The sequence below is a fragment of the Natrix helvetica genome (genome assembly GCF_964273705.1).
Source record: "Natrix helvetica genome assembly, chromosome: Z".
Lineage (NCBI taxonomy): Eukaryota > Metazoa > Chordata > Lepidosauria > Squamata > Natricidae > Natrix > Natrix helvetica.
The window spans coordinates 87,657,260-87,681,835 of record NC_138554.1 but is presented as its reverse complement, the minus strand read 5'-3'; the positions used below and the strand labels follow the sequence as shown (position 1 = coordinate 87,681,835).

Sequence of the window (24,576 nt, the reverse complement as noted above, 5' to 3'; positions counted from 1 at the left end):
TCCTTCCAGTTCTATTTTGATTTTAAGAATAGAACCATGCCAATCAAAACGTCCATGTGATACATATGCGGTTTCTTTTATATACAATTACCTATCTAGGAGATGCACAATGTAATTAGAGCCTACAGTTAAAAGGGACGCTAAGCTAAAATAAATTTGTATTGTACCTGAACTGAAACTTTTTTTTTTACATAATTACTATACCAGAAACAGCAGCAGGCATTCAAAATAGAAATTTCTCATTTCAAATATACTCCTTTCTTCCTTCAGAGTGTAAGTTTTAAAATAAAAAAGAAGAAATTTGTTTTTCAATATGACAGTGATCCCAACAAGGAAAATAATTAAATTATGAAAAAGATCTTAGGGATTACAAATCAGTTCTGAATAGTCTAATTAATATAGCTCAGACAATATCTCTACTGTAAGACATTCTTTAAAAAAGCAACTGGCATAAGGAATTCATGACAATGAAATACAGTGTATCCCATTGTTTATATACACTTTGTATATTACAAACAGAACAATATACAGGTAATCCTCGACTTTAAAAAGTTCATTTATTTACTTTTCGAAGTTGCAACGACACGAAAAAAGTGACTTTTGACCATTTTTCACACTTACATTACAGGATTCCCATAGTCACGAGAACAAAATTCAGATGCTTGGGAACTGACTCATACTTATGGCGATTGCAGTGTCCCAGGATCATGTGTTCACCTTTTGTCACCTTTTGGCAAGCAAAGTCAATGGGAAATCCAGATTCACTTAACAATCATGTTATTAACTTAACAATTGGAGTGATTCTCTTAACAACTGTGGCAAGAAAGGTTATAAAATGGGGCAAAACTCATCTAACAAATGTTTAATTTAGCAACAGAAATTTTGAAGTTGTAAGTTGAGGACTACCTGTAAATCAAAAGAGAGCTAACAGTTGCTCAATTAGTAATCAACATTACATTAAAAAGAATAAGAAGGTAAATAACTCTTACGTTTAAAAACAGTGATTTTAATCTGAAGGATGCTCAGGACAAGATCTATTTACTTCAAACCATTCATCTATGCACCTAAGGAGTGATAAAAGGGAAAAAATTCAGGCTTAAATAGGAGGACATGTTACTTAGAATAAATTTTAAATTTTGTTAAAATTGACAATTGAAAGTGTCAATTATAAGACATTGATTTCCAAATGAATATTTTTGCTATCATTTTGTATCATTAGAAAAACTGTATAAATAAATCACTTTTCATAAATTATTTAAATTAATTTATTTATTAAAAATAAATAAAATAATATGTTGCTATATTTCATGAATTCATAAATAGCCATGTTTCATTGAACAAGTTTTGTGGGCCTTAATGCCTAATCAAATTCAAGTAGTCCTTAATTTACAACCACAATTGAGAATGGAAATTTGTTCCTAAATCATTGTAGGAATTAAATCAAGTTGTCACATGACCAAACAATGTTATGAACATTTTTATGATGATCTCTAACCAAATCACACAATTATTTATGTATTTATTTATATCCCATCTTCATTATTTTTAAAATAACTTAAGGTGGCGAACATATCCAATCATCCTCTTCCTCCTATTTTCATGTGGTCGTAAGTGCGTAGCAGTATTTTTGCCAGAAAATCGCCAAAAAAATAATCACAAAATGTAATCATGTGACTGCATATCAGTGCAACTGCAAGCTGGTTGCCAAACACCCAAAATGTTAACACATGATGGCATGGCAATCAGAAGCTTTTGAGTCTCTTGAAACTTTGAATGGCCATTAAGTGACCAGTCTTAAATTGAGGACTAAGTGCAAAGTGGGGCAAGGTGAGACCTGCAATCCACCCACCACCCCAGAACCCACTTTCTCTTGCAGTCCCATGAACTTCCCGAGATCACTTGCAGAAATTTAACAGCAAACAAAAGGCAGCACAGTTCCTGATGAGAAATAAAAAGATAGAAAAGCATCCCACACTGAATGCTTTTCAATGAAGTGATCCCTTCAATATTCTGTTCACTGTAATCCTTGGCCTAAGGACACAACTAAATACATCACTCAATGAGATGTGGCCCATGCTTCAGGCATATGTTGTATATGCAGCCATCAATATTTTAAGGCTACTACTGGAATGTAATAAGAAAGCAAGGGTCTTTTCCATTAAGACTTGTATTAACTATTTTTAAAAATCTTCAGTTGTGTGAGGGAGGAGGGGGAGAAGGAATGGGAAGAAGGGAGGGAGGAGAGAAAGAGAGGGGGGAAGGATAAAACTTCTGAATTGTTTCAAATATATAATGGGACAAATAAAAAATATTTTTAAAATAAATGTGTCAATATTTATATAGGTAAATCTTTACAACTTTTACTTTATAGTATCTTTCTGCATTATATTATCAGGTATCAAAAATGACATAATTATATTTGAACTGAAACATTAAATATACCAATGCAATAGATACTGAATGGTCATAATTGTAGGAGTTAATTTTGACAGTTTATTTAATGCAGGCATAGCTAGAAAAAATATACAGCCACAAACCAACAGAGCATTTAAACCTCCCTTCTACTCTTATCCTGAAGAATCTAGAGTTACTCCATAAATTATGGAGAAGGGAGAATATGGAAGCAGACAAAAGGAAAGACATGTTAGATATAGTAGATTCTGCCTCTAAACATAGTCAAAAATTAGTTCTTGATTCAAGAATCTTGAATTATATTTCGTATGCACTCACCCTTTATGATATATGCATAAACAAGGCAACCGTGCTATTGTATCTCCTTGCTGCAGTTCATCCAAGCATATTGCACATTCTCCAGCATCTTTACTCAGCACATCCTCTATAGAAACAGAAAAATTAATACAGACACAATGGTTATATTTTTTGTTAGGTAGCTTTGGCTACCGGGACCCCAGTTCAACCAGTTGTGTCCATCACTGGCCATTGAGGGCGAACAGCTGGCCCCCGTGGACCGGGCACGCAATTTGGGCGCCCTCCTGGATGCCCGGCTGTCAATGGATGACCATGTGACAGCCGTGGCAAGGGGGGCGTTTCACCAGGTTCGCCTGGTGCGCCAATTGCGTCCCCTATTGGATCGGAACGCCCTCTGCACAGTCACCCATGCGCTTGTGACGTCTCGACTGGACTACTGCAATGCTCTCTACATGGGGCTCTCCTTGAGATGCACCCGAAGGCTGCAGCTGGTTCAGAATGCGGCCGCGCGGACAATTGTGGGAGTCTCTAGATACTCCCACATAACACCACTGCTCCGCGGGCTGCACTGGCTACCTGTGGCTTTCCGGGTGCGTTTCAAGGTGTTGGTTATTATCTTTAAAGCGCTCCATGGCACAGGACCTAGCTATTTGCGGGATCGTATCCTGCCCCATACATCCCTTCGGCCGATTCGCTCTCACATAGAGGGACTCCTCCGGGTGCCGTCCACTAGGCAATGCCAGCCGGCGACGCCCAGGAGTAGGGCCTTCTCTGTGATGGGCCCGACCCTCTGGAATGACCTCCCCCGGATATCAGAACTACCACCGACCTCCGCTCCTTCCGTAAGAAGCTTAAAACCCACCTGTTCAATTTAGCCGGCCTGGCCTAATCCCAATTTTAGTCCCTCAAGTCTGCATCTTTAAATTTTTAGGGGTACGCTTTTTAGCTGATTTTAACTTTTATTATTCTGTACAGCTGAATTTAGGTTTAATTCGCTTTTAAGAGTATAGGGTATTTATCTTTTGTATCTGTTTTTAATGAGATGTCTGTACACCGCCCCGAGTCCCTTCGGGGAGAGGGGGCGGTCTATAAATTTTGAAAAATAAAATAAATAAATAAATAAATTTGTTTTTAAAAATTTGAAATGCTTCATATTTGAAACCTAATGATGTTATTCACACAGTTATACTGCAATTTAGTTTATAATAAATATAATACTTTGCATACTTACATCTATTAAAACAATAACAAAGACATTAGCAAGATGATTTTGTGAATGAACACTCTTGTGCAGCTAATCCACCATATGTTCTTCAAGGACATTCCATCCATTCCATTTCAGCAGCAAAAAACTGTTTGCATTCCATTGTCATGTGTACTGAGCTCTGTGGGACTCCACAAGGCAGTGGGTGAGGGCTGGATCTCTCCCCTCTTATCAACACTCACTGAGAACAGCCGCAGAGGAAGGAAGTGAACCAGAATAGCACAGGGCCTCCCGCTCCCATCCCCCAAAGCTGCTCCAGAAGAATACCATGGTCCATAGTATTGAAAGCCACCCAGAGGTCCAGTACAGCAAGCCTGGATGCACTACCCCCATCCTGTTCCTTCTAGACATCATCCAAAAGCGAAACCAATGCCGTTTCTGCCCATATCCAGGTCTGAATCCTGACTGATAGGGTTGTAGATAATCCGTTTCATCCAGAAACCTCTGGAGCTGACGCGCAATCACCTTCTCAATAACCTTCCCCAAAAAGGGAAGATTGCAGAAAGGTCGGAAATTATCCAACAGGGTAGAATCCAGCGATGGCTTCTTAAGAACAGCCTTGTTAAAGTGCTGGGGCACTACCCTCTCCTTAGGGAAGCATTAATCACCACCAGAGTCCACCCACCTGTTGCGTCCCGGGAAGCTTTCACAAGTCATGAGGGACATGGGTCTAAAACACAGATGCTTGCATGCATACTCCCCTAGGATCCTGTCTACTTCCCAGGAGCAACAGAGTCAAACCATTCCCAGATAACAGGGCAAGAACCTGCCTTAGGGGCTTCCAACAGACCAGCAACATGCTAGCATCTAACTGGGAACGAAGTCGAACGATTTTGTCTTCCAAAAAACCCGTAAATTCCTCAACATGCTCCTTCAGGTGGACCTCAATCGCCTCCTTTCCCAGGAAGAAGCAGCTCACCTTAAAGAGGGTCGCTGGACGACTATCTGCAGATGCAATTAGTGCAGATAAATATTTACACTTTGCCGCACAAATCACCACAAATTGGTACTTTATGGTAACCCATGTTCGATTGAGTTTCATCAGTTTCAGGTCATATAGGCACTGATCTGATAAGAACACTAAATCAGGTGTGTGACCATTATTCCTGGGACAGGCCCATGGAAGTCATGATTTCCATGAAATCTTGGGCTACCTCTGCCCCACCCCAGGCATGGCAGGTTGAAATCCCCCGGAACTATAAGCCTGGAGAACTCTACCACCAGCCCTGTAGTGAGGTCCAGGAGCTTGGGTAAGGAAGCTGCAATGCAGCAGGGAGGCTGGTATAGCAGCAACAATCCCACCTGATCCCTTGAGCCCCACCTAAGGAAAAGGTCTCACAGTCGAGCACTTGTGGAGCAGTGCCCCTGGAGGCTGCTAGAAATTCTCTGATAAGAGCCACATCCCCTCCCCAGCCCTGAAGTGTAGATTAGTGCCATGCTCAATAACCCACTGGGCACATTTCTAATTCTTGTATTAAAATTAGAGGTAATTTTACTCTTTTGTATTTTATCTATTGGTTCATCTTACATTAGTATAGTTTCTTCTCATCAAAGCTGATCTAGACTTGCAACAATAGAGAGTATGAGAAAACATCGTTACCATTGTTTGCAGAATTATAACAGTATGGGTAGTATTCAACTTACAACAGTTCACTTAGTGATCGTGCAAAGTTACAAGAGTGAACGATTACACATATAACCGTTGCAGCATCTCCATAGTCACATGGTTTACATTCAGATGCTTGGCAACTGGTTCATATTTATGATGGTTGCAGTGTTCCAGGGTCACGTGATTATCTTTTGCAACCTTCTGACAAGCAAAGTCAATGGGAAAGCCAGATTCACTTAACAATGGAGTTACTAACTTAACAACTATAGTGATTCACTTAACAAATGTGACAAGAAAAGTCATACAATGGGATAAAACTCATTTAACAAATTTCTAACTTAGCAACATAAATTTTGGGTTCAGTTGTGGTCATAAGTCAGACTTTTTTTATACCTGTATAAGAGAAATGGGGAGAATGGGAATAGAATTTAGGTTGAATTATGTGACTCAATAATAAAATCATGTATTTGTATTTATTAGTACAGCACAAGTACATGCAAACATTTAAATTTATATAACTTCTCCTGCGGCCTTTTATAAAGGAAACATGTTTGTCAGAATTATTTTACCTTTCATATAACTTGTATACCTAAACTGCAACTGTTAAGGAATATGTCAGTTCTGCTATTACATGGAAGATTACCAGCATCTCCCTTATGCTACTTTCAGTTCTACCAATTTTAATGTACATGTGTTCCTTTACTGCCCTATGTATACTTAAGCTATCTTTGATTAATCTTCAATATCAGGCCTGTCAAACTGGCAGCCCACAGGCCGGATGTGTCACGCCCACCCTGGCTCCACAAAGGCAAAAAATGTCATGATACAGCACGATACATCATATGACACGATCAACTTTGACCGCCCTGTTCTATATACTGTATTTTTCGAATTATAAGACTCACCAAGGTTTTGAAGAGGCAAATTTTAAAAAGAAGTAGGTACGTAGAGGGAGGGGGGAGGGAGGGAGGGAGGGAGGGAGAGAGAGAGAGAGAGAGAGAGAGAAATACAGTAGGTAGGTAGGGAGAGAGAGAGAGTAGGTAGGTAGGTAAAGGGAGAGGCGGAGAGGGAGAGAGGGGGAGAGAGAGAGAGAGAGAGAGAGAGAGAGAGAAATCAGTAGGTAGGGAGGGAGAGAGAGAGTAGGTAGGTAGGTGGAGAGAGAGAGAAATATAGTAGGTAGGGAGAGAGAGAGAGAAGGTAGGCAGATAGCGAGAGAAATACAGTAGGTAGGGAGAGAGAGAGAGAGAGAGAGAGAGAGAGAGAGAGAGAGAAATACAGTAGGTAGGTAGGGAGAGAGAGAATAGGTAGGTAGGGAGATGTTTCCAGGTGTATTTATCCATGTGCTGGAGAAGGAAATCGCTGACAATTTGCAGCACCTAAGACTTGTTTCTGCTGGCACAGCACTTGATCAATGGAATTCTCATCAATCACTCTAACTAAAGAGCTTTCTGAAAGGGGAAAAAAAAGTTTTTTCGCTCTGCAAACCTCCCAAAAATGGCCCCTTTTTCGCAAAATGGGCCTGTTTTTTTGCAAATAAGGCATGAATAGCCTTGCTCCTGGAGGAGGGGAGGACTAAAAGGAGCAAAAATGGTCCATTTTTTGCAAAAACTGGCCCTTTTTTGTAAAATAAAATTGCATGCATAGCCTTATAGAGTGCTGCTGGGGGTTGGGGGGACAAAAATGGCCCATTTTTTTGCTCATTTCTGCCCTCCCCAGCCCCCAGGAGCTCTCTGAAAACCTCCATAAGGGTATGCATGGCCATTTTTGTGAAGGGGCGGGGCTTCGGGAGGCAAAAAATGTTGTATTCCATGTATAAGACGCACCCAGATTTTCATCCTCTTTTTTGGAAAAAGGTGCGTCTTATACTCCGAAAAATACGATAAGGTGCGTCTTATACTCCGAAAAATACGATAATATCAATGTAGCATAACAATGTTTTTGTTTTTGGAAAAAGATCAATTATTTACTGTAATGTGCTAACTAATAATCTCTCCAGCTTGTTGGTTCCTTGGTGAATTAGTTCTGTCACAAAATATTTTAATATTTTCACTGTATTGTAATCACAAGCTAATTAAATTACCATAACACATGAAGAAAAATGAAGTGAAAAAGTTTTGTCCAACATAGTAGGAAACATAATGTGAGAAATCCAGATCACCTATAAATCTTCAGTTGACAAAACACTGTAAACATTTACATCTCATTACACATTATTCTAATTTACTTCCTTATAAAGATACATTCACACTTTACTATGTCTGCTCTACTGAAATAAGGAAAGACCATATGAACACATGCACATTAACCCATTTCTCCCAATCTCTTTTACATGTAACAATGTGGAATTTAATACATAGAAGACATAAGTAAAACTACAATTTATGCAGTTACGTAGGTAGTTCTCTACCTACAACCATTTGTTCAAAATTATGAGTGCTGAATGAAGGGATATTTGACCTGTATTTGAAGTTATTGTAACCTCCAGATAAAATTTTGGGCACCAGGCAATCTACCTGTCCTTATAACCAACTGCAGGAATGCTGGAGCTGACACTTATTGTTCTTCCCTTCTCTGTGCCCTGCCAGGTACCGGAGAATTTGACTTTCCTCCCTGCCCTAGCATATCTTTTCCAATTACTTCTTCCAAAAATAAACTTTTCTACAAAGATCAGCTCATATTTTCCTGAAAACAAGGGAAAACTGGAAGCAGGTGCCATTCTCACAATTTCTCAGAAGGGCATGATTTTTCAAATCATGGAAACATTTGGAAAAATGTACACTTCAGAGATTGAAAGAATAGCACTCATTTCCAGAATGGTCTGAGGGGGGTGGACTGTCTTTGTAGGAAGGCTATGCATTATATTGGCTGGGGACTTTTTCAATAAAGTGATCTTTGCAAGAGGTAAGTGGGGCAAGGAGTGATGGGATGGGGAGGCAACCCAAGGTTGTGAAATCTGGCAGGGCAGGAAGTAGCCCATGTCCTATAAGACCCAGTGGTGTGGAAAATAAGTAAGAGTGCCTCAGGGGGTGGAGGAAACTCTGAGAGGCCAGGCATAGGCCACATATGGGAGCTGGGGGGAATGCTTCAGTGCAGGCCCAGGCCTACAGCTGGGCCTCTCCTGCCTCAAGGCAATCCACTCTCTCTTAACAATCCTGCATTGGACTGTGGTTGTTGAATGAGGCAATTGTGTGGGCACCTCACTTAATAACCACAACACAACTGTAATTCTGAGCTTTACTGTGATCATAACTTGAGGACTACCTGTAAACTCTATTCAGCAAGACAAACCAAAGTCAGTTCATTGATTAAGAAATGGTTTCTACTATAGTAAACTTTGTTACTATATAAATCTAATAAAAATAATCATGTGAAATTCACATTAATGTTCCTGAAGAACATGCCATGCAGTAACATTAGTACAAGTTCCCTTTCAACATTGCTAACTTCCAGATATTTTGATTTCTGGAAACTCTATAATAGAAGTAAATACTAGTTAGTGAATTTTGTATTAGGTGACCTCAATATTAAAAGTACTCTTTAACTATCACTAGTACATCTTGTATAACAAAAGAATGTAAGTATTTATTAATATTTTACATGTGTAATGCAAGACACAGCTACTAATAAACAAAGGTTATGTTGTACTCTGGATAATTTTACATATATATTGCTTAACAGATTGACTATCAGGCAGTACATTGAAGTCAGAATTTCAATAACAATACTGTCTACTCCTCTGCATATAATTATAGAAAAAAAGCCTAGAAAAAACAGATGCAGAAAAAAACTAATGCAAAAAAATTGAAGCAAATTGAAGTTACTATAGCAGCCAGATCATTGCCTATTCTCAAGGAAGAAAAGAAAATAGTAGCATTTGCTAACTACCATAGCTATCCATGCTCTTAACTTTTGACCTGGTCTTGCTTAGCTCAACCTCAAATGTCAGCTGCTTGTTGTGATACAACTTGAGGTGTGTTACTTATTAGCCAAATAGTTAAATTCTGTTTACCATTAAAGTGAGACATTCTGAATAGCTAGGTGTATTAGGAGTTTCTGTAGATCATTTTATCAAGCCTTGAAGTGTCTGTTTCATTCTCCTCAACTGCAAAATAAATCCACAGTTTTCTACTAAAATGTCTATAATGTCAAGACGGCATAAAAAGCAAGTACCAAAACCAATCAAAGCAAAATCTGTCTTCCCAAAAACATTTAATGAAAGCACCCAAATGAGATACCCCACCTGTCTAGACTGTAGAACAGGGTCCCCAATCCCTGGTCCGTGGACTACCACTGGGTTATGACATGACAGCAACCGGGCTGTGCAAACAAGCAAAGTCCCATCCATGGGATGTAGGTAGCATACAAAACCACTTCCCCATAAAATCAGCAGAAAAACCTTTCTCCATGGAACCGGTCCCTGATGCCTCAAAGATTGGGGGCTACTGCTCTAGAATATCAAGAATGAACTGACTTATTTCAACACCACAGAAAATGGTTAATGTAAAATGCTTACAAGTATAGACAAGTAATCTTCTATTTAAAATGGCAATTGAGCCAGTAATTTCTATCAGTAAGTGATCTAGCCTTAAAGCACAATCACATTGCTTAGCAATGGCAATCCCTGTAGTCCCAGTGGCTATCAATAACTGAATGCCTTGGTTGTTAGGCAAGATAACTTTCTGTTAGCTTCCCTCAACCAAGTCAGTGTGGAAGCTAGCAGGAAGTTGTAGTCCCAGGTCTACAGGGAGGTATGGGAAGGGGAGGCAACAACAGGTGGAAGGGGATATGGGGAAGAGTTGGGGAAGGTGTATGAGAGGTACTGCAAGACACAGGTGCCAAGGGATGTCAGTTAGGTTGGAGAGAGTGCACAACAGGCACTGCATGAGAAAGATATGGGGATACATGTGAGTGGTGCAAGGAAGGTGAACAAGGATAGATGAAATGTATCATGTAATGTGGGTACAGTACATGGGTACATGTGTACAACAAAGTGCATGACATTCCATGCAAGTCAGGGAGGGTGTGTGACAGGATATGTGAGGCACTGTGTGGATTGAGGGCGCACAAGGGTATGTGCAGGAAGTGCCACACGGGTTGCGAATGGTGCAAGAGTGGCCAGCCAAGGATGACCACAAAGGGGTTGGAGAAGGGTACAGTGATGGGAGAAATTTATCCCAGTAACATTTCAACTTTCCTCCCAGTTTCCCCTTTGACTTTATGGGGAACCCAGCATAAAAGGTTGCATATGATGACCATGTGATTGTGGACCTTTTGGTAACTAGTTGTAAGAGTGAATGGGTTGCCAAGTATTCAGATCATAATCTAGTGATTCCAGGGGTGTTGGGGATGGGGTTGTTGTGGGTCATGTGGTTAGGACACTGAGTCAGAAAACTATTGAGAGGTTGATAGCTTGGCAATTGTAAACCTGAGGAGAGCAGTATGACTAAATGAATTTCTTTCAATTTGTACCAGCAATTTCCACCCTAGCAATTTGAAAGAATGTAAATGCAAGTAGATAAATACCGTGTTTCCCTGAAAATAACGCCCAATTAGAAAATATGCCCTAGCATAGTTTTTTTTAATCTGCACTTAATATAAATTCTATCCCCAAAATAAACCCGAGTTAAGATTTTCAATTCTAGTGGTGGGCTTGGGCATGGCTAGCACAGGAAGAGGCGAGCATGCACAGGGGGGCTTAATTTAATGCTTTTAATTTACAAGAAAACCTGATTACTAATACTATTCTTCTCCTTCTCTTTTTTCTTGGCCTCACTTTTTTCCTTCTCCTTTTCCTTGTCATCTTTCCTCTCCTTCTTCCTCTCCTCTTTCTTGGAATCTCTGTGGCAATCTTCTTGTTGATGAGCTTGTACAGCGCTGCTACTGAATGGATCAGGTGAGGCAGGAGGCGGGGATGGCACCTGTGTGCTCCGCCTCTGGCATCCAACGTTGTCCTCCAGCATTCCTCTAGTTTTGCCCATCTAAGCTTGTTTGCTCCAAAGCTGTCTGTTGCTGCGCCAAAAAGTCAACTTGGCGAGAGGGGATTTATTTTTCTGCAAACAGTTTAAGGAGGATGTGCTGAGTCCACTCAGGGAAGCAAATTGCTGCAGTACTACTACTGAACAGATTAGGTGAGGCATGGGCAGGAGTACACCACACCGCAGCCCCTGCACACTTGGGCCCCACCATCCAACGTCATCCACCAGCGCTGCTCGTACCAGTAAATTAAAAGCATTAAATTAAGCTCCCTCTGTGTACTTCCTGCCTCCTGTGATGGCCACCCCCACCTGCAAGACTGACAGTGGGGTAAGATGATAGTGCTGGCACGGCGGTGTTGGTGGCAGGAGTCCTGGCTACAGCCACGGCAACAAGCAGTGGAACTGGAGCAGTGGCAGGAGGCACCCGCTCAAGTGCCAGGGGGTTAGCTGGAGCCACTGAGGCTCCGGGTGGTTCAGAACCCCCTGGCACAGGGCTCCTTCCCCCTGTGGAATCCTCCAAGGCTTGGACACTGATAGTTGGACTAGGTCCGCAAACCATGGTCTCCTGGGCCAGTATGGGACGAGTAGGATGACGATTGCCCTTTCTGCCACTACCTTTCTGATGGTCCCCGGGATAAGGGGAGGAAAGGCGTAAAGGAGGCCTGTCGGCGAACGGCTCCTGAGGGCGTCCATGCCTCCGCTGTGGGAGTCCGGAAGCGAGAGAAGAATCTCGGCAGTTGAGCGTTGGTGGGAGAGGCAAAGAGGTCTAGGGGAGTGCCGAATTTCCGGCAGATCTTCCGGAACAGTTCTGGCGCCAACTGCCACTCGCCGTTGTCCAGGGTCGCCCGGCTCAACCAGTCCGCTTGGTGGTTGGACACCCCCGAGATGTGCTCCGCCGTTATCGAGGCCAAATGTCTCTCCGCCCACAAGCTCAATTTCTGCGCCTCCCGCCAGAGGGCTCGGGAGTGCGTGCCCCCTTGCCGGTTCACATGTGCTTTCATGGCGACGTTGTCCGTCAAAAGTAGGACACGTTGACCTCTTAGATGCCGGCTGAAGTGTCGAAGGGCCAGTCTCACAGCCCTTAGTTCCAGCCAGTTTATATTGTGGCTGAGATCTGAGGCTGTCCACCGTCCTTGGGCCATGTTGGAGCCCATCACGGCCCCCCAGCCGAAGAGACTCGCATCCGTCGTCACAGTCACTCTTTCCGGCTCCCAAAATGAGCCCCCTTGCTGCAGGGCTGGGGACAGCCACCACTGAAGTGATGACCTCACTTCCACCGGCAGGCGAATTGACCGTAGGGAGTTGCTCATCCTCTTCCTCTGGGCCGGAATCAGCACCCACTGAAGGGGACGTAGGTGTAAACGGGCCCAGGGGACTATCCTTATACAGGACACCATCTTGCCTAAGAGCTGGGACAAGGTCAGGATGGAAGCTGACCTTCTTTGTCTGACGGAGGTGACTAGCTGGCGAAGACTGGAAAGGCGGTCCGGGGACAGCTGTATCCTCCCCGTCACTGAATTTATGATTGTCCCTAAGTGGAGGATCCTCGTAGAAGGGGACAGGTGGCTCTTGGGGAAATTGACAGAGAACCTCAGGGACTGGAGCCACTGAATCATGAGACGGAGGTCTGATGTCACCCTGGGCAGGGAGCTCGCTTGAACTAGAACGTTGTCTAGGTAGCATTGGAGTCTCACCGGCTCCGAGCGCAGGTGAGCCGCCAATGCCGCCAGGACCTTTGTAAAGGTGCGTGGGGCAGAGGCCAGTCCGAAGGGAAGAGCTCTGTATTGATAGTGTTTTTCCCCATGGGAAAAACGCAGGAATTTGCGATGGGCCTTGAGTATGGGGATGTGGAGGTAGGCTTCTGTCAGATCTATCGAAGCCAGGTAATCCCCCCATCTGATCCCGAGAATGGACTTTAGGGAGGACATTTTGAACCTCCTGTAGACAAGGAACCGGTTCAGCCGTTTGAGGTCCAGAATGGCCCTCCAACCCCCCAAGTTTTTTGGAACCACGAATAGGTTTGAATAGTGGCGCCACACGCGTTCCGAAATCAGAACGGGTTCCACTGCCCGAATTTCCAGGAGGTGCGCCAAGGCGAGATCCATGAGGTGGCGCCTCTCCAGACTCCTGGAGGGGGGGGGAATCTTAAAGAACCTTGGGGGTTTGGAGAGAAATTCCAATCTCAATCCGTACCAAACGGTGGCCCTGACCCAGGCGTCTGTGGTGACTTCGTCCCACTAGTCTGCATACAGAGCTAGACGGCCAGCAATGGGAGGACTCGGGTTCAAGTCACTTCCCTCTGCGGAAGGGACAGCCGCCCCCTCCGCGAAAGGGCCATTTAGACTGGGGCTGGAACCAGGAGCGGTCCTGGTAGGAAGACCGCGGAAACTGTCTGTCCTGCCTGAATGACTGATACCGCTGCTGTTGGTCGTGATCGGGGGCCCTAAAGGAGGGCCTGCGATACGGTTGGTGGCGGGAGTCGTTCTTCTTGGCGGTGGACGGCATCACTTTCTTTTTATCGTCATTTTCTACCACTAAGGGGTCCAGGGCCGCCCCGAAGAGGTTGGGCCCCAAATAGGGAGCTGCAGCCAGATTCCACTTCACCTTGTTGTCCATCTACCAACTGCGTAGCCACAGGAGGCGACGGGAGGTGACAGAAGTGGCCAAGGCGCTGGGAGCAAATTTGACCACGTCCAGCGTTGCATCAGCGGAATACTGAGATGCGGCCATAATCTTGGTAATGTCCTGATGGAGACGATCGTCCTGGATCGGGATCCGATCCTGAAGCTGGCGGAGCCACATCGTTGTATGGTTAAAGTACGAGGCTGTGGCTGCTGCTCTAACCACCCACCCAGAAGCGTTAAAGTTCTTCCGCAGAGTCAACTCCGCCCGCTTGTCTTCCGGCTTCATCTTGTCTGCCGCATCTCCCGACACGACGGGGGAAGAGGAGACAAGGGCCGCTATCGAAGTGTCGACAGTGAGAAGCTGGAGGGCCTGAGTAAAATTCTGTTCCAGATTATAGGCGCGACGATTGTTGCTGCCTGGGGTGGAGAAGTTGGAAGGGCAGGCCCACTGATTTTTGACCACTTTCATGAATAATGGGGGTGCAGGGATCTCCTCCTTATTGGTAGCCGTGTTAGAGAACATGACCATGTCAGGATCCCTGGGAGGGGGGACTGTAGGGTCCCCTGTCCCGATCTTGGTGGCCTTCCTAGACTTGTGAAGCAATGGCTTGAACATGGCTGGAGGAAGAAGGCTCGAAGAAGATGGGGAGTCTGGGGGAGCAGCGTCTTCGTCTTCTGAAAAACCCATGTCATTTCGGTTGTCCTCCCCACTGGAGGAAACCTCACTAATTAAGGAAGGTGATGAGGGCCCGGATCGAGACCTATGGTAGGTGTGACCCCTGGCATGTGTTGTGGCCCTATCCCTCTGGGCAATGCCACGAAAGATGACTGCTGAGATGAGCCTCTTTATACTCTCTGGGTGGTGATCTAGATCAGCCTCCACATCCTGGAAAAGATTGTTACCTTGAGGGGCAGAGCCCCTGATATGGTGGAAACCACTAGAGGTCCCTTCTAGAGGATCCGCTGTTTCTGCCTCCACTCCTTCGGGGGACCCGGGGATGGAAGGTGACCCTGCCCCCCTAGTACTTCGGTATGATCTGGAAGGGGACACCGAAGGGGAAGAAGGGCTAAAACCCCTGCCAGGCGGGGAAGAAGGGCTTGGTTTTGGATCCCTGGGTGACCTGGATCTGGATTCGGGCCTGGATGACTGGGCCTGTTTCTCAGCCCTAGCAATGGTCTTCTCCAGAGCCCTGGATCGCCTGAGCTCATCCCTTTCAGTGGCTCTGGAAGGCCTATGTGAAGCCAGAGGCCTTGATGAGGAAGATCTGGCCTTGGGCTGTGCTGAGGAGCCCTCCCCGTCTTCCTGGGCCATAACAGGGGCGGCCTGAGCTGAATCCACCCGCGCTGCCATCGCCCCACTCACGTGCTCGATGCCAAGGCCCCTCTGTGCTTGCCGGGTCTGCTGGAAACTGAGGGCTGACTGCCAGCTGGTAGGGCTAGACCACTGGTCTCTGGAAGGCCCGCGGTGAGGTTGCTCAGGCCTCGGGCCCCGAATTCGCCGGCTCGTGCTGCTTTAAGTGCTCCCTGGGGCCTGTAGGCCTGTCGCACGTGGCGGCAAAACAAAATGCCCACCGGAGCCTCTTGCCCGATTTTCTTCAGGCGGCCGCTCGCTACTGACAGAACTGCTCGCCCCTGAGCCTCCCTGACCGCCGAAATTAAAATTTTAAAATCGCGCGGCCAAGGTAAGGGCTGGCGCGGCTGCAGGCAGACAGGCAAAGGCAGCAGAGCCTCGGCTTTTTCTTCGTGCGCTTCTCCGCGCGCCGCCCTGATCAACTTTTGCAATCTTCGGCCCTGTGGGCGAGACGCGGGCGGCTGAGGAAGGCTCCTGGAGCTGCAGGGGGTCGCCCAGCACGCCCGACAACCTGGGAATCGGTCGAGGCGCCCGCGGACAGGGAGAGGAGGATTCCCCAAGGGCTCTCCCTGCCTACAGAGAACAGGAATGAGCTGTCCCTCTGGGTGCAGCTACAATTTTAGAATTTAGTTTAGCCAATAGACAAATCTGAATTCTTTCTACTAATCTATCAAAAATTAATTTAAGACTCACTATCTAGGAACCAAACACAGTGCTTGGACCAGACTGAGAGGAAACTGGGAACTAACAAGAGAGACAGAAGGTTAAGAAGTTTTCTCTCAGTCTAATGGACCAATCAGGCTGTGTTATAACCCTCGCGTGACCCCTCCCTCTATTCTACTGGAAAACAGTCCATTTGTAATATATTTTCTAGATTTGAAAATAAAATGAAACTACATGTAGTCTTCAATGAACAACAGTTCATTTAGTGATTGTTGTGACATTGCAGCACCTCCATAATCATATGATAAAAATTCAGACACTTGACAAAGGACTCATATTTATGATGGCTGCAGTGACGTAGGGACACATGATTACCTTTTGTGATCTTCTAACAAGTGAAGTTAATTGAAAGCCATATTAATATCTATGTTACTTACTTAACAACTGAAGTGATTTACTTAACAACAACTAAAAGTCCTAAAATGGGATAAAGTTCACTTAACAGTCTCACCTGGCAACAGAAATTTTGCCCTCAATTATGGCTGTAAATTGAGGACTACCTATACCACAAGTGTCAAACTCGTGGTGTCATGTTTTGCGATGTTTTTCCCATTCACAGAGCTGAGTTGGGCATGGCCTGTGTGTGATGCATCCGGCCTGTGGGCCGTCAGGTTGACACCTCTGACCTAATACTATGAAATTATCAGTTATTTAGTTTAAAGTTTTTTTAAAAAATGGAAATATTTTCATTTAAATTTATAATAAGATTTCTACTTTAAAAAGTTCAAAATAATTAAATACACAATTATCAACAGAGTGAAAATTGGAAAATAATTTTAATGAGTAGTAAAGATCAAATTATCACACCAAACCAAGTAACCCTCCAGAATAAACAAAAAATAAATAAATAAAGAGAAAAGGGCATTTGGGAATATATAAAATTGCACTGTAAAGAAAATTCAAAATTTAAAACATAATTAATCTGTCTATCCCCTCAAATACATTTGTACTTTTGTGGGTAATCTTTTAAGAAATATTTTGGCTATCTTAAGATGTAGAATAGATTTTAATAATGATACTTAATATTCAATTCTTCAAAAATTTTACTTCAAAAATTTGTGGTAAAATGTTCTATTGGAAAATTTGGTGGAAGTTAGTATCACAACATTAAAGCAATTATTACATAATGTCTGTTCTAAGAATTTTTCCCAATTTCAAATTGACTTTGGACTTTTTATTTCACAATAATGGTGATATTTTCAACTTGAGCATGTTATAATTTATCAATATGGCCATACGCTTTGGTCATCTTAAAGACCAAATGGTGGCTGCTTCCTTACTTGACAAAATCCATAACAGAATTAAAACTATAAGATTTTTTAAATCAAAAGATCAATAATGTTTTTAAACTCAACATTTATGGGATATTTCAAATTTGGACTAAAGAAATGGAATCTTCAATAATAGCTGATCAATTGATTCACATCCTTAAAAAAATATAAAATGGTATCTAGCCCAATAAAGCTACTACTTTTCCATTTTATATAAAAACATTTAGCCAAAAAATGTTATTGTAACTATAAAAACAAGTATACAAACTTCTACTGAAATTCTATTTAAATAGTCCAAGAAGCATTTAATACAATAATTATTCAGTTTCAAAACACTATGAAGAAAGATTAATAAAGTTCCAAATTTTACAATAAAAGAGAACATACATTATTTAATATCTTGAAGTTAAGCAAATGGTTTGTCTAGATCAGTGTTTCTCAAACTTTTTTTAACCATCGCCCCCTTAAGACACAATTTGATTTGCCACCGCCCCCTAAAGATTATTTAATTGTATAATATACAAAATGTATTAAATTGCAAAATGTATTACATGTAAATAAATTTTTCACCGGTAGATCTATGAACATGATGTCATAGAAGTATTAGGAAATTCCATTGATAACTCTATGGCTTTTTCTTCATTCTCATCGATGAATCATAGAAAGGTGACTTTGCAAGCGCCTCCAGCTGCATGCAAATTTGCGAACGGCTTTGCAAGCGGATTGGAGGTTTATGTTACATTGCCAAAAGCAAGTGGTTGCATTTTTTACGTTTGCGTGTGGCTATGCAAGCAGTTGCAAGAAAAGACGTTTTATGTTACAGGAATGTTTGCAAGTGCTTGCTATATCCTAGTTTGCAAGCAGCTTAGCTTTTATGTTACGAGCGCCAGAAACAATAGGCCAGCTTTATGACTGAACTCTATTAATTTATAACAAGATATTGAAGCACGGATGTTGTAATCTTGTACATCGACTTATACGAAATATTTATTTAAATTCTATATCAATAACAATAGTTCTAACGGTTAGAACGACCATAGAGGTGGTCAAACACTCACCTTATCTTAGGATGGCTGATAGTACAATTAATTTGAAAATCCGTCGATTAACAACATCATCATCCCGGTGGAAAAAGCCATAGAGTTATCAATAGAATTTTACAATATTTCTATGGAAATCTATTCATAACTCTATGACTTTTTTCCACCGGGTATATGACTCAAATTTCTGAAAAATCCCAGTAAAAAAATATTCATAGAAATATCAATAGAATACCACAGAAATTTGATGAAATTCTATTCATAACTCTATGGTAGTAATTACTGGGCATCTCCGACGTCTGACACACAAATGACGATCTGTAACGTGATTGGCTGTTCAGACAGAAGGGAAGGACGTATCTGAAACTGGCATTTTCGCTCGTCAGATGTGCCAAGGACGCCTAAACTCTAAGGAAGACCCAGCAACCCCAACAGCACAGCCATAGAAATTTAAATAGAATACCATAGAAATGTGATCACCTTTCTATGAGATTCTATTGAAATTTCTATTCCTTGTGCTAATGGGGAAGCCTCCATTCCTGGCGCAGTGAAAGGAGGCTGACTCACACTGCGCGCGGCAAACACTAGACCCCCAGTAGCACAGCCATAGAAATTTGAATAGGATATCATAGAAATTTGATCAGCATTCTATGGGATTTTATTGAATTTTCTATTCCTTGCGCTACTGGGGACGCAATGTTAGACCCAAGACTGACTAAGGAAGTGCACATTCGCTCGTATGAAAGCCATGTTTCCAACAGCAACGATCGGTGTTGCAGGTTTGCCCACGTGCCGCGCGCAATGACTGCTGTGTGAGTCCGGCAGAACAAGTAATAAATAGAATTTGTTCAACGCCCCCTTCTGTACGTTCAACGCCCCCATGTAAGGCGGAACTTCCTACCGCCCCCTTGCACTTCTTTAACGCCCCCCAAGGGGGCGGTACGGACCACTTTGAGAAACACTGGTCTAGATCATTAATAGCAAAGAATTTGAAGTCAGTGAGTGATTTCTTCCACTTTGATATTTACATCTTGGCTATTCTTGCAATGAATTGAAGAATCAAAATGGAAGAATTTAGAATAATCTATTAACTAATGAATCCTTAAGATATACTTCAAATGTGCAGAATAATCAATCTCATAGGGCATGAGATGAAAGTTGATATGGTTCAAGACAATATTAAGTTCTTGGTTGTGTACACAATTTGATATGTATTTTTTTACATCTACTTTATCAAAGTACTCAAATATTGTGGCGAAAGCATACATACACATAAACACACTGCTAAAATGATTATTTCCAAGATATGCATTATAATTTGTTTTAAGCAAATAATCCTAGAGTTTTAAATTGACAAACCTCAATTTGTATGTTGCCATATTTGTCAATTAAACTGAAAGTAGGTGTTGAGACAGAATTGAAGGAGTCCATAATTCTGAGAACATATATTTTAATCATTTCTTAGTTACCTTGGTAAGTAATTTTCAAAGACTAATCATGATTCTTGAAAACAAAAACCTAATATAGAAGCAACTGAAGATAAAATTAGTTAAAATAAATAAAGTATCAGATAATTCAACATAAAGCTTAGATACAGATGAAACTCAAAAAATTAGAATATCGTGCAAAAGTTCATTTATTTCAGTAATGCAACTTAAAAGGTGAAAATATGAGATAAGACTCATTACATGCAAAGCAAGATAGTTCAAGCCGTGATTTGTCATAATTGTGATGATTATGGCGTACAGCTCATGAAAACCCCAAATCCACAATATCAGAAAATTAGAATATTACATGCAATCAATAAAACAAGAATTGTACATAGAACAATATCAGATCACTGAAAAGTATAAGCATGCATATGTACTCAGTATTTTGTTTGGGCCCCTTTTGCAGCAATTACTGCCTCAATGTGGTGTGGCATGGAAGCTATCAGCCTGTGGCACTGCTGAGATGTTATGGAAGACCAGGATGCTTCAATAGCGTCCTTCAGCTCTTCTGCATTGTTCGGTCTCATGTAATAATAATAATAATAATAAATTTATTTCTTAGCCGCACCCTCTCCCGAAGGACTCGGGGCGGCGTACAATAAAACACATAAAAAACAATATGGACAATACACACACAGAATAAACAAACACGCGTACATGGAGGAGGTATAAAAATAAGAAAAGACAGTTAAAACATAGTTTAAAATCCCCTAATAAAAGTCTAAAAGTCACAAAAATTAAAAAACCCGTCAGGAGCAGTGTGAACGAACTATGGTTGAGCCAGGCCAGCTACTTGAAATAGGTGCGTCTTGAGCTTTATCCGGAAGGCGCGGAGGTCAGAGGTAGTCCTAATATCTGGGGGAAGGTCATTCCACAGGGCTGGGCCCGCAACAGAGAAGGCTCTACTCCTAGACGCCGCCCCCCGACATTGTCTGGTGGACGGCACCTGGAGGAGTCCCTCTCTGTGCGAGCGAATTGGTCGCAGGGATGTATGGGGCAGGATACGATCCCGCAAGTAGCTAGGTCCTGAGCCATGGAGCGCTTTAAAGATCGTTATCAAGACCTTGAAACGCACCCGGTAGACCACAGGGAGCCAGTGCAGCTCGCGCAGGAAAGGTGTCACATGGGAGTACCTTGTACTCCCCATAATTACCTGCGCGGCCGCGTTCTGGACCAACTGTAGTCTACGAGTGCATTTCAAGGGAAGCCCCATGTAGAGAGCGTTACAGTAGTCCAGGCGAGACGTCACCAGCGCATGAGTGACTGTGCGCAAGGCATCCCGGTCCAATAGGGGGCGTAATTGGCGCACCAGGCGAACCTGGTGGAACGCCCCCCTTGCCACGGCTGTCACATGGTCATCCATGGACAGCCGAGCATCAAGGAGGACGCCCAAATTGCGCGCCCGCTCCACCGGGGCAAGTTGAACGCCCCCGATGGCCAGAGATGGAATTAACTGGTTGAACCGGGGGGCCGGAACCCACAGCCACTCCGTCTTGGAGGGGTTGAGCTTGAGTCGGTTGTCATCCATCTCTCATCTTTCTCTTGGCAATGCCCCATAGATTCTCTATGGGGTTCAGGTCAGGTGAGTTTGCTGGCCATTTGCGTTCTCTCGTGATGGGGAGACGGAAAGAAATCAGGTAAGGTCAACTCCGGACCTCGGTGGAAACAGCTATTGACCTTCAGTATGAATGTCGAGTCCAGTCTTAAGACAACTCAGTCTGGATGGAACATGCACAAGTCATGCCTGACTGAAAAAGCAGCCAAATCAGAAATATGTCTGGCTGAGGTTACAGCCACCAAAAACAGCGTTTTAAAGGACAACAGTTTCAAAGAAGTGGATCTCATAGGTTCAAAGGGCGCGGAAGTCAAAGCCTCTAGGACACGAGGCAAGTCCCAAGTCGGATATCTATGTATGGTAGGGGGATACAGGTTAGACGTTCCATGGAGAAATCTCCGGATCCAGACCTGAGAAGGTAGATGTTCAGATGCCAGGCCGTCCAGAACAGAGGCCAGAGCGGCCACCTGTCGGTGTAGCGTATTAGAGGTAAGTCCCTGATCAAGACCCATCTGTAGGAAGTCCAATATCTGCGGAATGGATGCCCAAAGTGGGTCAACATTCTGGTTGGAACACCACAGAGCAAAAGTATGCTACGTGGCGTTATAAATGCGGTTAGTAGAGCTTCTGCGTGATGCCTGAATGGTAGCAATGACGTTGAGGGAGATGTTATCGGCTGTTAAGGCTTGCCGCTCAATCACCATGCGGTTAATTGCAACCACTGGGGATCGGCATGACAAACTGACCCTTGGTGTAGAGATAGGAGAGACCATGGGATGTGCCATGGGGTGGAGATTGACAGAGTCACTAGGTCAGCATACCAAGGCCGGCGTGGTCAATTCGGCGCTAGCAGCAACAGTTCTGCCTTCTGCTCCAGCATTTTTTGAATTACCCTCTGAATGAGGAGAAGGGGAGGAAATGCATACGGGAGACTCCTGGGTCACTGGCATCTGAGAACATCTACTCCTGCCATGGGGTCCATGAACCTTGAGTAATACCTGGGTACCTGGTTGTTGTCTGCCGTCGCCAACAGGTCTAGGACTGGGAGGCTGAACCATAGTGTCAGGCGATAGAAGAGGTTCGGATGGATGCTCCACTCCGCCTGATCTCTCATTGTCTGGCTCAGCCAGTTTGCTTGGACATTGAAGACCCCTGAGATGTGTTTTGCCCTGAGAGATAACAGGTGAGATTCCGCCCACTGGCACAACAGGATGGACTCCTGTATCAGGGACCAGGAATGAGTTCCCCCCCCCCCCCGTCTGTTTATGTGTACCTTGGTCGTGGTATTGTCCATGAAGACTAATACTTTTTGAACTCTGTGGTGGAAGTGTCTGAGGACGAGGCGAATTGCCCGCAATTCTAGCCAAATTATCCTGTTTTGGCTCTCTTCGAGGGACCACTGACCCTGAGCCACTAGGTTCTGCATGTGTGCCCCCCATCCTGTCAGACTTGCGTCCATCATAAGTGTGAGACAGCACGGCTCCCTGAACAAATTCCCTTACAAAATCGCCAGGGACTACCGCCATTTGAGAGAGTGTAATACCTGTCTGGGAAGGGGGTCCCTGAGAGAAGAGCAGCCCCTGTCGGCCTTTTGATGTGGAAGCATGAACCATTGAAGGCTCCAGCTGTGAAACCTGGCCCACGGGACAATCCTGAAGCAGAATACCATCTTGCCCAAGACTTGGGAGAGAAGAAGAAGGGATGCCTTGCATAGACGTAGCACCTTCCTGACAAGTTCCCTCAGACTGAGAATGCAATAGTTTAATAGGAACACCCTCTCTGTCATGGTGTCTATCAAGACCCCGAGGTGGAGAAGGCGAGTGCTGGAACTGAGGTGACTCTTTTTGAGATTCACCCCGAACCCGTGATTCCGCAAGGTGTGAATGGTGAGGGCGAGATCTCTTTCTGCCTGAACTGGAGACTTGGACAACAAGAGAATGTCGTCCAGGTAACAGAGAATCCGAACTGGGGATGACCTGATGTGGGTGGCCAGTGCTGCCAGTACTTTTGTGAATACCCTGGGGCAGAGGATAGACCGAATGGAAGAGCTCGGTACTGGAAGTGCCTCCCCCCATAGGAGAAGCGGAGATATTTTTGGTGGTCTATGAAGATGGGGATATGAAGGTAAGCTTTGGTCAAGTCTATGGATGTGAGGAAGTCGCCTTTCCTGACCGCCTGGAGGATGGTGTGCAGAGAATGCATTTTGAATTGCCATTAGACAATGTGGCGGTTCAATGTTTTTAGATCTAAAATTGCGCTCCATCCCCCGGAATCCACAAACAGGCAGGAATAAAAACCCTGCCCTTCCTGATGGGGAGGAACCGGTTGGATGGTCCGGATCACCAACAGGTGCTGAATGGCCTGTTCCATCAGTGCCCTTTTGCGAGGACACCGAGAGACCGGGCATGGCACGAAGTGTTCTTGGTGGATGGAGAGGAATTCTAGCATGAGACCAAATTTGACAGCTTTGAGTACCCAGTTGTCTGTTGTGGTCTCCTCCCAGCGGTGGGCAAAGAATGTCAGGCGCCTCTGATTGGAAGAGAGTCCAGATAGTCATTTCCTACGTGAAAAATGGTGGTTGCCTCCTCCACGATAAGATTTCGTGGAGGAGAAACGCTGTGTGTTTCTATTGGACCTGTCCTGGTGAGATCCCTGCCTGGGAGTGTAGGATTGGCGTTGTGGATGGGGGAAGGAAGTTCCCAGTCTGCTGGTCAAAAGGACGACCTCCTATAGAAGAAGGGAGTGGGCCGACTGTCCTGTTTCTTGTAGATGGATGAAAGGACCTTGCTCTTGTCTTTAAATTCCGTGAGGTACGGGTCTAAGGGATTACCAAATAATTGGGTGCCACTGAATGGGGAGGCTGCTGAACTTGGTGAGGTCTGGTGCAATGTTGTAGAGAAGTTTGTCAAGGTTGGTCGGCTATATGCCCCTGCCTGGGGACTCCCACTGCTTCTGGATGACGTTC

General features: G+C 44.0%; 1 protein-coding gene across 1 annotated transcript in view; it reads right to left on the bottom strand.

Moving 5' to 3' along the window:
- Positions 1–24,576, bottom strand: part of ZNRF2 (zinc and ring finger 2) — a 79,926-nt gene that overhangs the window by 15,074 nt on the left and 40,276 nt on the right. Inside the window, exons 3-4 of the mRNA XM_081971636.1 lie at positions 2,731–2,836; positions 990–1,064 (exon numbers count right to left, since the gene is read on the bottom strand). Of these exons, the coding sequence (XP_081827762.1) occupies positions 1,007–1,064; positions 2,731–2,836 (164 nt within the window). The 3' untranslated portion in view covers positions 990–1,006. The remainder of the gene's footprint in view (positions 1–989; positions 1,065–2,730; positions 2,837–24,576) is intronic.